This window comes from Paroedura picta, chromosome 15, assembly GCF_049243985.1.
Source record: "Paroedura picta isolate Pp20150507F chromosome 15, Ppicta_v3.0, whole genome shotgun sequence".
Taxonomy (NCBI): domain Eukaryota; kingdom Metazoa; phylum Chordata; class Lepidosauria; order Squamata; family Gekkonidae; genus Paroedura; species Paroedura picta.
The window spans coordinates 4,804,606-4,819,356 of record NC_135383.1 but is presented as its reverse complement, the minus strand read 5'-3'; the positions used below and the strand labels follow the sequence as shown (position 1 = coordinate 4,819,356).

Sequence of the window (14,751 nt, the reverse complement as noted above, 5' to 3'; positions counted from 1 at the left end):
AACAGTAACAAGGTGTAGTCTCTACTCACTACTCTACTCTACTAAGCTGGAAGCGGGAGGAGTGTCAAGTGCTATATCACTGGAATAAGGGGCTCTTTTAATGTAAGGCCTCAGAAACCTTCCTATTTCACTAAGAGATAGGTTATGAAAGGAAAAATGCTTCTTTCTTCTTTTCCAGGAAAGTGTTAGGTTTCAAACAGCAATTACCCATGAACATGTACAAACAACGTTAGAACTGTTTCTTCAGAACTTCCCTCTTATCTTTTATTAAGAAGGACTGACTCCCCTACCAACCCAAAACATCTGAGTAAGAGGCTTGGTCAATGCTTCATTCTAAATCTTCTCTTGTTCTCTGGGAATACCCAGCAAACTCTGAAGAGAACACTGTCACTTATGTAAAGTCTGTCAGCTTTAAAAATACCTTTTAAAAAGGGGCAGTCAAGCACAGCACAGCTGAAGTACATACAGGATTGACCTCCCAAGTAAATACTGCAGTGATAGACCATACAATCATACAAATAAGATTTTCTTGGGGCTTTCCCTGGCAGAGATTTGGGGAACCTTTCAGAGTAGTATATAGAAAATTCTTAAAAGCAATATTCACGCTTGTACTAAGCAAGGTAGCAGTCAAAATATTTAGTCAGTTAACAATATCCTGGATGTCCAGAAAAGGTTTACCAATCAAAAAGAGATAATAAAACCTCCATCTCATGTGTCCTGCAGCACAAGAAAATCACAGAAATCACACGTCTGACAGCAACATGTCTGATTCCCCCACAGTGGTGAAGGAAGCATCAACTTGAGAGCAGGAACAAAACAAGCCAACACAGAACTATGACACAGAATTTGGAGGAGTTCCATTTCACTCCGTATCCAGTGCCCAGTTGCAGGGCTTGCCTACTGGAATTTGGAAAGACCGGCTTTCAGCAGCGACAATAACAAATAATTTAACTGAGGCGTTGCACATCTGTGTTTACTTACCTTTCCCATAAAATTATTCTAAATTCCCAGCCAAACAAGGTTATTATGCGGCTTGTTTACAAAACGCCGTGAGCAGCATACAAAAAGGGGCTAGAGAACTTTTATCTGTCAGGCAATATACACCCTTATTCAAATTAAGAAATACGCATCATAATTAAACGATCTGTCTCTCCTATCTGCCAGTGTTGTCAAACAAGTAAACATGGCAAAAACTTGACTTCAGCACCAGAAACTGGCAGAGGTTTTAAAAAATGTACTCTTGATGGAATGTGATATGTGAGGAAAGATAATGGGCAGGATCTTTTCCTACAGAAGAACAGCGTGCTGGGGGGATACCCATACAGAGCTCTGTGTATCTCCCTGCTCCCCACACACAAAGGGAGATACTTTATCAGAGTATTGTGGGGAAAACAGAGGCCTCTGCATGTCAAGGGGAAAGTCTAGGGTGAAGAGAAAACAGGATTTTGTTATGCCCTAATGGGGATTCTAGGACTCACTGGGATTACACTGGGAAAGAGCACATATATAATACTTATCAATGTTCCATACACTGATCAGAATTTGATGATGTCACTAAGCCAGCGAATCTGAACTTGTAAGAAGGAAATGGCATGAGGTGCAATACAGCACTGATTATCCAGGTAATATTCATTCAGAAGCTCTGTTTGAAATAGGGTCACGTTCCCTTGATATTTAAGTGACTTTTTTAAAGCCTTTCAATTAGCCCAAATTTTAAAAATTACCCATTTAACGTTTCTATGACATCCAGGTAATTCTGTTCGACAATGCACCAGAGATAAATATTGGCAGAAAGCATATTTATACATGTCTAAAATACCTTCATTGTCAATCCATTTAAGGGTAATTGGCTGTTCCTGTGGTAAATTGCACATCTCTCTCACTTCGTCACAAAGTTCGTCATAATTCATGGATGCTCCTAGATTAGTTATGAGGATATCCCTGAAAAAAATTAAATTCCCAGAAATCAGTAAGTTGAAAGATACCATATAAGCAAATGCTGTGTTACTGTGCTAGAATACAGTGCACATGGGATTTATTTTAATAAATCCATACATAGATGTATAGTTATGGAAAATGTGAAGTTTTCACTATTGAGATTTTAGGAAGCCCATCAACAAGTCAAAAAGCTAACGTTTAGCAAATCTCAAGGCAAACAAAATTTTAACCCATTTTTAAAAATTATCAGTAAAAGTGTTGATGTTCATATGCAAGCCATGGCAAAAATAAACCTTACAGCTCTATGCTTTACAACTAATCGATAACTCCTCAGGAGTTACTAGATTCCTTCAATAAGCAGTAAGAAGTCATCCTGGACTATGATAGTCTCACTACTAAACACCAACAGTTTGCCAGCATAGCCTGGGAAACCCCTAGAATTAGCTGGTAAACAGATTGTCTGTATGGCTAAAGCAGCCATTCTTGCTGCTGTTACCCCCGCCGCACTGCGGCGGCAACCCAAAGGGGGTCATAAGGTTGTGCGCTCCAGGGTGCTGGCAATAATGGAAGACTGAGGCGGCCAGCATTGTGGAGGGGTGCTAGCCACCTCGGCCTTCCATGATCACCAGCGCACGGGCAACCCTACGACCCTCTTTGGGTCACCAAGGATGGTGACGCCGATGCAGAAGCAGGTAAAGCAGCGGTTCTCAACCTTCCCCTTTGGGCTGCCGAGGCCACCACTGCCTTGGGGACCCCCCTGGGGGTTGCAAGACCCCCAGGTTGAGAACAGCTGGGCTAAACGAATAGGAAAAAGGCGAAGAGATCTGAAGAGAAACCAGACTATGAGGGCTAAAGGAATAGACGTGAGCAAATCAGAGGCCCGTGGGATAATCATGATAGAAATATAAATATCATTTTGAGGCCACCAAGAACACTTACAGATAACTTTTAGAGGTCTAAAATTCACTGTTTTGAAAAAGACACCCACCACCGCTTTTCCAAATACCCAACGCCACTAAATTCTATAATTATATCATTGCTTATCTGTATCCTGGTAACAGACCAGAAGCTTTTGCTGACCTTTAATCCTACTTGAAAAAACCTTGCCTTCATTCAGGCTTTAAGATCGACTCCCTCATGAGGTGTAACAATTAAGTACATACTCTTAGCAATAGCATTGCTCACATTTCTGGTTAATTCAGTCAACAGGGTTAGACTAAGAAGAATTCAAAGAATTGCACATAACCCAAGCAAATCAGTAAGGAATCCCTTTACACATCAAAGATTTAGCAAATATGGATATGGCCTATACTTCGGTCATCCAGTACAATCACTTACATTGCTTTAAACACGGTCACACCCAAGACAGACAAATATCTGCCCTCTCCAGATTATATGCAGACACATTACCTATCTTGAACTTTATGACTTCCTCGTGCTTGTATTAACAGGCTATATGTTTAATCATCCAAACCAAAAGGTGTGTTGTACCATCAACAGACAAGCACTTTAAATTATTTAGCAACATCCTGAATAATTCTTGACACTAATTCTGCAGTTGTTTGACATCGGTGTTTCCCTGCAGTTTGACATGCCTGATCATACGGAAAGAAGAACCTGCCGCACACACTCGTATCCTGTCAGACTGCATTTTACAAAATCTTTTATGTACAATCAATAAATCAAAGCACAGCAATTAAAGAATCCTAAACTACAGGTGACAGATTTACCCCTTTCCTACCGAGAATAACTGTTCCATTGCACGGGATTATTAGAATGACCCAACAATCTGATAGAGCTGAGAGAACTGAAAACACATTAAAAAACCCACAATTTTTTAGGATGAGTATAAATGGGTTCATGAACCAAAATATGGCCCCAAATTATCCCTGTTTGGGGAAAGCATCTTTCCCAAAGATTTTTCAAACTTTTGACCAGTTTGAGTGTTCAGGCCACCTGTCAGATGTTAGGTTTGAATGACTGCAAATCATTTAAGTTGTTCTTTTCACTCCCCTATCACCTCCCAGTGGGGGGGGGGGTGTTTCCTAAGGACAATGTTTAAGCAATTTTTGTTGAAAACTGACTTGTGAAGCTAGAATATGTATTTCATGTAAGAATTTCTCTCCTGTAATTTCTCTTCCCACACTGACAGCATATGAACACACCAAAAAACAATGTGAAAGACGTTCAACAAAATACTAATTAGCATGGGTAGTGCTTTTAGTGTCCAGACTATTCCTTATATAGCAAAGCAATCCTTACCATATTATTATAAGGTACAAGCTAGCATTACTTACGTATTTCAGACACATAGGGCTGAAAATAGGGTCCATTCAAACAGTACCTGGATAGGAGAACGTCTGAGAATTTCAGAGGCCATGGGCCAATTCTGGCACACAATGAGTGCGAAAACCTGACTCACACACAAGGCTATGAGGTGGTGAGAAATCATGAAGGACCTCTACTGAGCTGAGAAGATATTTGAACCAGCATCTTCCCACAGATGTTTCTCATAACCACTACACCACATCACCTCTCCTTATGCTCTGGGTCACGATGGTGTAAGATTGGCCAAGCTGTAACTGATTGAGCATGAGATGCGGTGTACCAACAATTACCTCAGTGCAAAGAAAAACATGCCACAACTATTCTGTCGAGGCTTTATACCAGACTGACATGCTGATACAGAAGCAGAACTGTTTGGACCAGACTGTTTTGTTAAGCCAAAGGGACTGAAACCTAGGTTTTCAAGGCTGAATTGTAACTTGAGCTGCAAGGACTGGTGTGCAAAGTACCTTCTTAGAGCAACACAATAAAAGTACTGTGGCCAGAATCCTAATAACTATGAAATTAGTGCCATAAGCAGAGCAAGTGACCTTTATTTCACCAAAATACCCCACAACCAGAGATGCTTCAAACACTGTTAGAAGTAAGGAAGGAGGGTCAATAGTACAAAGCAGAAATAAAATTTCTTAGGTGGTGCTCACTCAAAACCAAGCTGATACTGATTTCTACCTACCCATTGGACCTTTATTACCCTACAGCCGTTTCTTTAGTCAGAAATAACTTTGATCATGAATGCCTTATCTTAGATCCTCTGTAGATGCTGAATGCATCATGCTCCGCCTCAAATGTCTTTTACTAAACTGGCTTCCATTCATGTTTTAGCCATGCGAGTTGGCATTTCCTACCCCGTTTCATGTCATCACCACAGTCCTTATGAAGTGGATAAAAGTTACATACAACAGCAGAATGAAATGCAGACAAACAACGGTAGACAAACAAGATAAAAACCAAAAGTTTAAAATAGAGGATGAATAAAACGTAGAACAAAAGAGCCTTAAACTTACCCATTATAGTGAGTTTTTACTCTAACGACATCTCTCTTCAAATTCAATTTTGATCCCATTCTGCTTGGCATGATACTTGAGCAGTGATCAGAAGGGAAGTCAAGTCCCAGGTTTACGGGCCTGTTGCCAAAATCATTCAGAAGAAATTAGTAACCATAATTCATTAAGTAAGTTAAAGCTGTGCACTTTTTCTTCTCCATCACCCTGCATAAACAAAAAACCCACCCATATATAAATGCTCAAAAAACAGAACAGCTGGGAAGAAGAGGAAATACTGCACTGAACTGGCATAAACATCAGCAGAGAGATGAGAGGCTCAACTAATTAATGGGGCAATTTGTGTTCATGTTTTTCCAGTACTGTGACCTCATTATTTTGTCACAGGGCTGCTAAAGTTTCACGAAAGCTTCTGAAATCACCCACTACATATAAGCATATATGAATTGAAATTTTAGGCAGTTCATTTAAAAACGCACCCACTGAAGAATAGTTCTATTATAGAGTAACTGCATGATCTTGTTCCCCTGATCAAAAATAAATTTGTACCCTAGCTTTCAGCAAGTAAAACTGTGACCAGAATTTGACACACCTATTGCCCACAATAATTGCTATCAAACTTGTTATAAAATATACAAGTGACAAATAGTTTTGTTTCCAGAGTTCTCTGTTCCATATCTACAAACTATATTGGTCATGAACTTTTCCTATGCTGTGAAATAGAGTGGGGGGGGATCTAGCCAAAATTATTCAACTCTCCCTTCTTCCACAATTTGTAATATTATATAATAAAAGTAAATTCTACAGGACATCATCATGTTTCTTCTTTAAAAGGGTATGAATTCACCTTTTAGATAAAATTCTACAAAGATGAGAAATTATCTCTCCTCTGTCAGAAAGCACTCTGGGAAGGTATACATTTCTTCAGCCATGAAAATACACCTAGTTGGATACAGTTTTCCAGACACTGCAAAGAAAAAAACGAACAGATTCAGCAGCCACGTGGAGAGAAAAATATTTTCAGGTTCTTTCTGACACATCATATCCAGAGCCATAAAGACACACACAAATTTTTTAATGGTCTTGCAACAAAGTTATGAAAGCAGGCTTCAACGTAAAAGGTTTTAATTTTTATCACTCCTATACTCTGCCAGGGAACTCCTCAAACTCCCTGCAATAAATTCAGCTTGGGAATTCCACCACCACCTCAAAAATGCTGCCTTCTTCCAAGATTTTCTCAATCCAGTTCAGGTCCCTCCCTGTTTTCCCTAGACAGCCAAATTCTTTTGACTGTACTTTTCGCCCTCTACATACTCTGTACCTGTTTTCTCTCTGATTAGCACTGAGACAGACAACCCTTAAGAATGCTTTCCCCATCTACACTCTTCACAACAACAGCTCCCACCGACCTTAATCAACCACTATCAATTCACCCAATCGCCTTCCCTCTTTCCATATTCCAATGCATTCACTATCACCACAAACTTGTGGGTAGCCATGTTGGTGTGAAATGGCAAACCCATTATATCTTCAGAAGATACAATGAAGCAGGATTTCCTCAAATTCTGTTCCACTGTAACTGAAAAAGTATGTTTACACAGGAAAGCTTATATATATCTTGAATAAAACTTTGTTGTCTCAAAGGTGCCACGGAAATCAAACTTTGTTCTACCTTAAACTCAGGATTTCAGGCTTCCCGACACAAATACACAAACTCCTTAATTCTAACCCACCAAAACATAACAGGTCTTCTAACCCTTGAGAATAGTACTCATCCAAACTCCAACCGCCCCCCAACGTTTTTGTACCATGTATATAAAGTTATAATGTGCTAGCAGCCAAGAATGAGCTTTGAATAATCATGAACCATTTGGGGAGACAAGATCAAACCAAAGAGAAAGAGTTGATTCTTATATGCCACTTTTCTCTTATATGCTCGGTCAGAACAGTTTTATCAGTGCCATGGTGAGCCCAAGGTCACCCAGCTGGCTGCATGTGGGGGAGTGCAGAATCAAACCACTCCTAACCTCTACACCAAACTGGCTAAACCAAACACACAACTCTAAAGTAAATTAGCATTATTGTTTTGGAAAAACAAAGTGTCAATTTCTCAGTCTTTCCTCAACACTTCACCTGCTAACATGAAATTAACCTACAAAGGTAACATGGGGCAGCTTCTGCTTACAAAAAATAAAGTCTCCAAACTTCTTGGCAATACATCAACCAACCTCCTACTCACTCCCCCCCCCCCAGAATTCCTCTATTTCTTAATTGCCCCTCCCGCACCCATACCCAAACTGTACTATTTACATATAACACTGACAAGTAAACCTGAATTTTTTAATTTCCCCAAGCTGGTCAGAAAACCAATTTGCCCGTGAAGTAGAACAAAACTAGGAATAAGCTATTTCGGGCAGGAATCCAGTGAAAAAAGTCACGGCCACCTCACTATAACCTCAGAAGCAGCTTTTAAACCATTTCAGGGCAGCTACTCCTGAACACTCTCCTCCCCTCCACAAAATTTTCTTCTCCCAACTCCTCGCTAAAAATAAGGACCACTAAAAAACTACACTCTTCCAAGGATCTTCAGTACTTCCCCAACACAATAGGGCAAGCTACAATAAATACTTCCCTCAACCAACGCCCCCACCCCAGCCCCTTCCTCATTCAGCCCAGTTTTGTTTTTTTACACCATTATAAAACCCTTTCAGGGGGGAAAGAGGAAATGTGGGGGAGGCAACCCCATGGGCTGCAACTCCAAAAAAAACCCAAGAAAGGGGCTGGTCCTGCCCCTCCTCAGAGTAGCTCGCTTCCCTTCAGACCTCCACCTAACCCCCCCCCCAAACCACACATACAAACGTACTCTAAAGAGGGGGGGAGGGAATTCCTTCCCCCCAGGCTTCGCTTCCCGCTCTCCTCTCCACACCCCGCGAAGTTTGCTCCAACTTCTGAGGCAAAGTTATGAGGAAGAGAAAAGGGGCGGGCGGGGGGGGGCAGGTCACAGTCCTTCTCCCGCTCCTCCCCGTTCCTCGCCCCCACGCCCGCCTCGCGCACGCGCCTTATCCCCGGTGAGCGCGCCCGCAACCTTCCCCTCCTCCACCTCTCCCCGCCCGCCCGCCTGCCTCAGCGCCCCCAACCCGCCAGCAGCGCGACTCCGCCCCCTCCCGCCAACATGGCGGACGCCGAGCGCCCCTCACGCCGGCAGCCAATGAGATCGCCTCGCAGCCCGCACCTGCCGACCAATCGCCGAGAGGCGCCGCCGCGGGCTCGTGGCCTCGCCCGCGCCCTCACCTGGAGCCAATCCCCGGAGGGGATAGGAAGTGGCGCCCTGGCCAATCACCCGCGGGCATCTCGTTACCTGGCGAAAAGGAAGGGCGTGGGGGGCGGGGTGGTGACCGTTGCTGGGATGGGCCAGAGGAGGAGGCGGGGCGTCGGGGAGCCAATAGTAAAAAAGAGGAGATGAATGACGATGCCTGCAGCCAATAGGGAAGGGAGAAGAGAGAGAGGAGGCGGTGCTGATCCGCTTAGCAACCGGAGTCTGCCTTGTCCCACCTGGAGTTTGGTGTTGTCCCGAGTCTGGGGTGGGACTCCCGGCGTCGGTCGTGGTGAGTGCTGCCCCCGAGCCAGGAAAGCAGCCAGGCCTGCTTCACTTCTGACTAAAGAGGCCTTGCTCCGGGGTGTGACAGGCAGAAGTTAGACAGGTGAAGCTGTTTCCTTGGCTTTTTTTCCAGTCTGTCAATTAGCTATCTGAGGCAAGGCAGCTCTTGCTTTGTGGTTCCTTTTTTAGCCTTATAATTTGCTGCTTCGTGGTTATTATGAGAAATGGACACTCTCCCTCCTACCCACTCCCCTTTGGAAGTCCCTCTGCCACGGTGGTTTTTAAGCCTTTCCTCTCCTGCTGCTTCTCGGTGGCAGAACATCCTCTCTGGACTGCTTTCACCTCTGCTCAGCTGGTGTGTGGACTGGGGGTGGGCCTGCAGGCTTTCTGCACTTGAATGAAACAGCTCAGTAGGTCGCTTTTTCCCTTGAGAAAATGGCAGGGACAGGATGGGTTAAGTCTCTTTTTACTCCTCATCTGCAATTGTTGCTTAAAATAAATACTGAAATAAGTACCTTATCTACTGGCACCAGCTGTGATGCTATTGAATGGTCTGCCACTCATTGTCTGGGTCTTAGTATCTCCCCCCCCCTTAAAATAAGAAAAAAATCAGAAAAGTGTTGTTGTTGTTTGCTTATGTGTGTCATTACTAATAAATGTATTCCTCCAAATTCTAGTGTGCAATACAATGTATGTGTGATAATATTAACTCTAGGCAGCTTTGTTCACAAACTTGGGTCAGACTGCTCTCTACATGAAGGCGCCTTGGAGGCTGAAGTCATTTAAAAACCATCAATGCGTTTGCCGGGAGATGGCGCCACGTTCCTAGCTAAGGCTTATTTTCCAAAACTCATGCTTGCCAGTAGGATCAGGACTCCCAGCTACCCCCAGGGAGCGATTTTTCAAATTAGCTCAAAGAGTATCTTTATTAACTCTGAGGTATGTCGGCCTTTACAGAGTGCAGCATGCGCTCTCACACAGACATGCCCCTCAATGTATCCCTGTCATTACACACAGCTGTAGCAGAGAACCAGTGGGCTAATTAATTTTCTCTGAAGCAGTGTACATGCTCATGAAAGCTGATACCTTGCACAACATGTTGTTGGCCTTTAAAGTGCTTCTAGACTCAAGCTTTGCTTTCCTGCTTCAGACCACTGCAGCTGCCCACTGGAATTTATTTTGTCACTGTGATTGTGCTGAAAAAGAGTCTGCCTTGGTACTACTGGAATTTTAAAAACACTGAGTTTTGCTCAGACTTAATCCAAGATTGTCTTCTCATGAACAAATATATGACGCCATCCATCAAAGTCAGTATTGTCTGTTGAGAGCTACTGTGGTGTCATGGTTAAGAGCAGTGGACTCTAATCTGGAGAACTGGGTCTGAATCAGCATTCCTCCCCATGAAGCCTGCTGGGTGATCAGATCAGTCACAGTTCTCTCAAAGCTCTCTCAGCCCACCCATTTCACAGGGTATCTATTGTGGGGAGATGAAGGAAAGGCGATTGAAAACTGCTTTGAGACTCCTTGGGGTGGCGAAAAGTGGGGTATAAAAACCAACTCTTCTAATTCTACTCAGCCTGGGAGTGGCTCTCTGGGATCTTATGCAGAGATCTTTCACTTAACTAACTACTAAATCCATTTAGCAGGAGTTTCTGGGGATTGAACCTGGGACCTTCTGCATGCAGATGCTCTACCCAAGACTCTTTCCCATCTTCCATGGTTAGCCGGACATGGACCACTACTCTTTATAAACATGCCCTTATCATGTTCTTCATCTCATGCATGAGAAGTTAAAAGCATAGGGAGTGGCGAAAAGAGGAAATTGTAATTCAGTTTGTAATTCTGTTTACTTTTTAAAACACAGTGCAGTTCTAAAACAGCATTATACGCTTCTACGTCCATCATCGTCAATGGACCTTGAAAAGCATAACTCTCCTTAAGATTTCACTGGCATGACCCAAACCCACCTTACCCTTTGTGTCTTAAGACAGAGTATAATTTATCCCATTCAAACCCTAAATGGCAAATGAAGCCATTCTTAAAGGCATTTCATGCCCGTAGCGCTTTTTTGTGTGTAATGGTTGTCATGGATGCGTTTTTTAAATTAATCAGGAGCAACTTCAGGTGCCTTTAGGGACACAAATGGCAGGGCATAATTTTATTAAACGACATCCGTATTCTCCTCCTCCACGAGAAAGTGGAATTTTAATCTTAAAAGCAAGCTTGTGGATTTCCACTCCCTGTGATCCATTTAATCCAACATTTTAAAAGAAAAACAAAGAAAAGCAGTTGCCAGGAACAAGCGCCCCTCTGCGTGGGATTGGAACAATTTCTCTTGGCAGCATTGACGTCGAACATTATTTAAAGCATTCCTGTTACTGGAGGGCTTTTTACCGGAGATGCTAAGGACTGGATCTCAGATTTATACATCTGAAGCTGGTGCTCTGTCACTGAGCAACGGCCCTTTCCAGCCTAAAAATGTGGGCCGAAGTCCAGCATGCCCTGACCTGGATGGCCTGGGATACCCTGACCTTGGCCTATTCTGCACACAGTAGATAATGCACGTTAGAAGTAGATTTTCCTATCCCAGCTGGAGGCTGGCATCCCTACCAGGAACACTGCCAGCACATAACAGCCCCCACCCCAGCTCTTCCCCCTTTTGGCTGTTGCATCTGCATGCAAGCTTAGACCCAAGAGTGATTTCAGTTTTCCATCCAAGTTCTAATGAGGGCTGACCCTGCTTAAGTTCCAGGAGCCAAGGTGATTGGGTTGGACTGAGCCATTCAGGCCAGAGCAAAGGATTGTCTGCCATGAAGACACAGGCGACTCATGGCAACCCCATGTTGGGCAAGACCAAATAAGTGGTTTGCTATTGTTCTGGCTCTGCATATTTAGCATCCACACCCACTACCACCACCCCCAGACATCTCCTTTTAACTCTCTCCCTTCTTTTTTCTTTTAGATTGACATCTAGTTTACAGGAAGAGGAGGAAAAGAAGAGTTGTTTTTTTAATACCGTGCTTGTCACTACCCAAGGAAGTCCTAAAGTCGCTTACAGACCTCTTTCCCTTCCTCTCTGCCACAACAGATGCACAGGTAGGTTGACCTTTGAGAACTCTGAGAGAACAGCTCAAAGAGAATGGTGACAGGCCCAAGGTCAAACCCAGTTCTCCAGATCAGAGTCTGCTACTCTTTAACCACTACACCACTGATTTGGTTTGCAAAGTTTTAGTTGGTTGTGTTTTGGGGTTGTTTATTATTATTATTATTATTATTATTATTATTATTATTATTATTATTTTGTAATAGTGGTTAAATTATTTTTCTTGGCACATCACCGTCTCTCGCATCAGCGCACGTTCCGTTCTTCCAGCAGAGGGCAAGCAAGATCTAAGGAAGCACTGTAGGGGAGGGGGAGAGGAATGAGTCAAAAACAGTATATCATTTATTTAATGTTTTAGGATTTCAGCAACTACTGGAATCTTTAAAAGGAGGGGAAATCAGAGAAATGCATGAGGAAGAAAAATCAGTAGCTGGTTACTAAGCATTGGAGGAAACATTCTCAGGGAGGGAAGGAGGCTGAATACAGACAGGGGTGTATCGCTCTGTACCCCAGGCAACAGCAGAGGATGGGGGGCTAAAGTTGCCAGCTCCAGGTTGGGGAGCTCGTGGAGATTTGGGTCTGGAGCCTGGGGAGGGCAAGGATCACAGTGAGGTCCAATGCCATGGAGTCCCCCCTCCAAAACATCCCTTTTCTCCAGGAGAACTGATCTCTATAGTCTGGAGATGAGCTATCGTTCTGGGGGATCCTCAGGTTCCACCTAGAGGCTGGCCTTCCCATTCAGATTTCTTTACCATCTGATGTTGAAGAGATGATGAGCTGGTTTTCAATACCTTGCTTTTCACTACCCAAAGAAGTCCCCATGCTACCATCCTCTCCCCACAACAGATGCCCCGTGAGGTTGGTGAAGGTAAGGGAGCTCAGAGAGAAGAGCTCTAAGAGAACTGTGATTGGCCCAAGGTCACCGAGCTGGCTGCATTTGGAGGAGCAGGGAATCAAACCCTGTTCTCCAGATCAGAGTCTGTCGCTTTTAACCACTTGGCATGTATAGTGTAGCCAAGGGAACCAGACCAGTTCCCCTGGAGCAAATGGCAGGTTTGGGGGGTGAATTGGACGGCATTGTACCCCACTGAGGTCCCCTCCCCAGGCTCTGCCTCCAATCTCCAGGAATTCCCCCTGACAAAGTTGGCAACCATAGCGGAAGGCCAGTGACTCAGCTGAGTGGCCCCAGAGGAAGCCTGAGCCAGGTCCAGGTTTCCGACTGTGCAAAAGTATGCCTGGAATTACATATAACCGGAGCTCTCCCAAGTAGGCCTACTCAAGAGCAAACCCCATTTCATTCAGCGGGTTGCATTCTTTTAGGGCTGCATTCGAAAAGACCTGAATTTATTTCAAGAAGCCGAACCAAGCTGTCTTTCTTTGATTCCCCTCTTCTATTTCTGTCTCTTGATCTTCATGGGTTGCTTATCCGTTATGCTTATCCAATTTTGCTACAGTGTGGCTTTCCCCCCCTTCCCTTTCTTTTTTTGTGTGTGTGTTAAATCAAAAGAGGAGAAAGAGAGAAGATTTCTGTGCTTATGCTATCACAGGCTGTGCAACAGCTTGGGAAGTCTGATTGAGGCTTTAAAGACAGGAATTCTGCCAAAGAAAACAATTTGGGTGAAAGCAGGCTATTGAAGGAAGCGGGATATTTTAAGCCAATCGGCGTCTTCCTTATGGAACGACATCAAGGATCGGCTTTGGAACTGGCAGCCAGAGACAAGAGTAAATTCAGCTTGTATTCCACAAGCATAGATACACGGGTCTGGCTGCTACTGTGTCCCCGGGCCCTACCCAGCAGTGTAGATACTTGAACCCTTCCCTCCTTCCCCCAAATAGGTACGCATACCTGACTACTGCTGAAAATCCACCCAAACACAAGATGCGTGTTTCTGGATGCTATTGATAAGCACTCTAAGCATTAGATGGACATTCTCGTAGCTGCTGAACCCCACAACGTAGTATTCTACCAAATACACACATATCCTACAAAAAAAGATACAAGTTTCGGGTTGCTAGTGAGAATCACCTCATACATCCCTGGCCATTTCTGGGAGGAAACCCCCAGCATAGATACATCCTCCTGGGAATGAAAACCATAAAATGTTCCTGGTGGATCAATGTATGTAAAGTAAAATATATGTATGTAAAGTAAAATTTCTGCAGCTCCATATATAATATTTCTGAAAAGGTCTCAGGTTCAATACAGAGCCACCACCAATCAGAGCAGACAATACTGAGTTAGGTGGACCAAAAGCCTCAGAGAATCCCTACCAATCAGAGCTTGGTAGACCAAAGGTCACTGGCGAGCCACAGCCAATCAGAACAGATGGTACTGAGCTAGGTTGACCAAAGGCTGGACTCTGCACAAGACGTCATCCAGGTGTTCACACTAGTTTCCTGACATCTACTGAGAAGCAGGGCAGTGTTTGCCTGCCCTTCAAGCCAGCGGCAAATCCAAGCGTTTGCCTTGAAAACAAGAGCAGGATTCCGGCACGGCACCGGACAGAAAGTTGCGAGAACCAGCCTCTCGCTTGCTGTACTCGAAACAGTATTGGAGCCCAACACCTATCAGAAGTTCAGAGCGCGGAACTACAAAACAAGCAATCACCATGGTAATTCCTTGGCAAGTGAGCTTGACGGATGGCACGCCTGCGTTATTTAGCCCCTTTTAAACCAGGCCTGCGTTTAACACCTACACCATGAAGATAACTAATCTTTCTTACTCTGTGTGTGTGTGTGTTCCTCGTCAAAAAGAGGTGAGGGTA

General features: G+C 43.9%; 2 protein-coding genes across 8 annotated transcripts in view; one reads left to right on the top strand and one right to left on the bottom strand.

Annotated features, from left to right (window-relative positions):
• PRKCZ (protein kinase C zeta) overlaps nt 1-8,614 on the bottom strand; it is a 70,078-nt gene extending 61,464 nt beyond the window's left edge. The window contains exons 1-4 of one of the 3 annotated variants that reach the window (XM_077311957.1): nt 8,577-8,614; nt 6,133-6,252; nt 5,289-5,408; nt 1,820-1,941 (exon numbers count right to left, since the gene is read on the bottom strand). In XM_077311957.1, the coding sequence (XP_077168072.1) occupies nt 1,820-1,941; nt 5,289-5,359 (193 nt within the window). In that variant the 5' untranslated portion in view covers nt 5,360-5,408; nt 6,133-6,252; nt 8,577-8,614. Of the gene's footprint in view, nt 1-1,819; nt 1,942-5,288; nt 5,409-6,132; nt 6,253-8,148; nt 8,365-8,576 lie in introns of those variants that run through there. The other 2 variants (XM_077311958.1, XM_077311956.1) reach the window with 2 other exon arrangements.
• Nucleotides 8,615-8,755: 141 nt separating this feature from the next.
• Nucleotides 8,756-14,751, top strand: part of CFAP74 (cilia and flagella associated protein 74) — a 96,445-nt gene continuing 90,449 nt past the window's right edge. For 3 of the 5 annotated variants that reach the window (XM_077311949.1, XM_077311950.1, XM_077311948.1), the window contains exons 1-2: nt 8,788-8,986; nt 11,846-11,979. The gene's annotated coding sequence lies outside the window, so the exon portion shown is untranslated. Of the gene's footprint in view, nt 8,987-11,845; nt 11,980-14,751 lie in introns of all 5 variants that reach the window. The other 2 variants (XM_077311951.1, XM_077311954.1) reach the window with 2 other exon arrangements.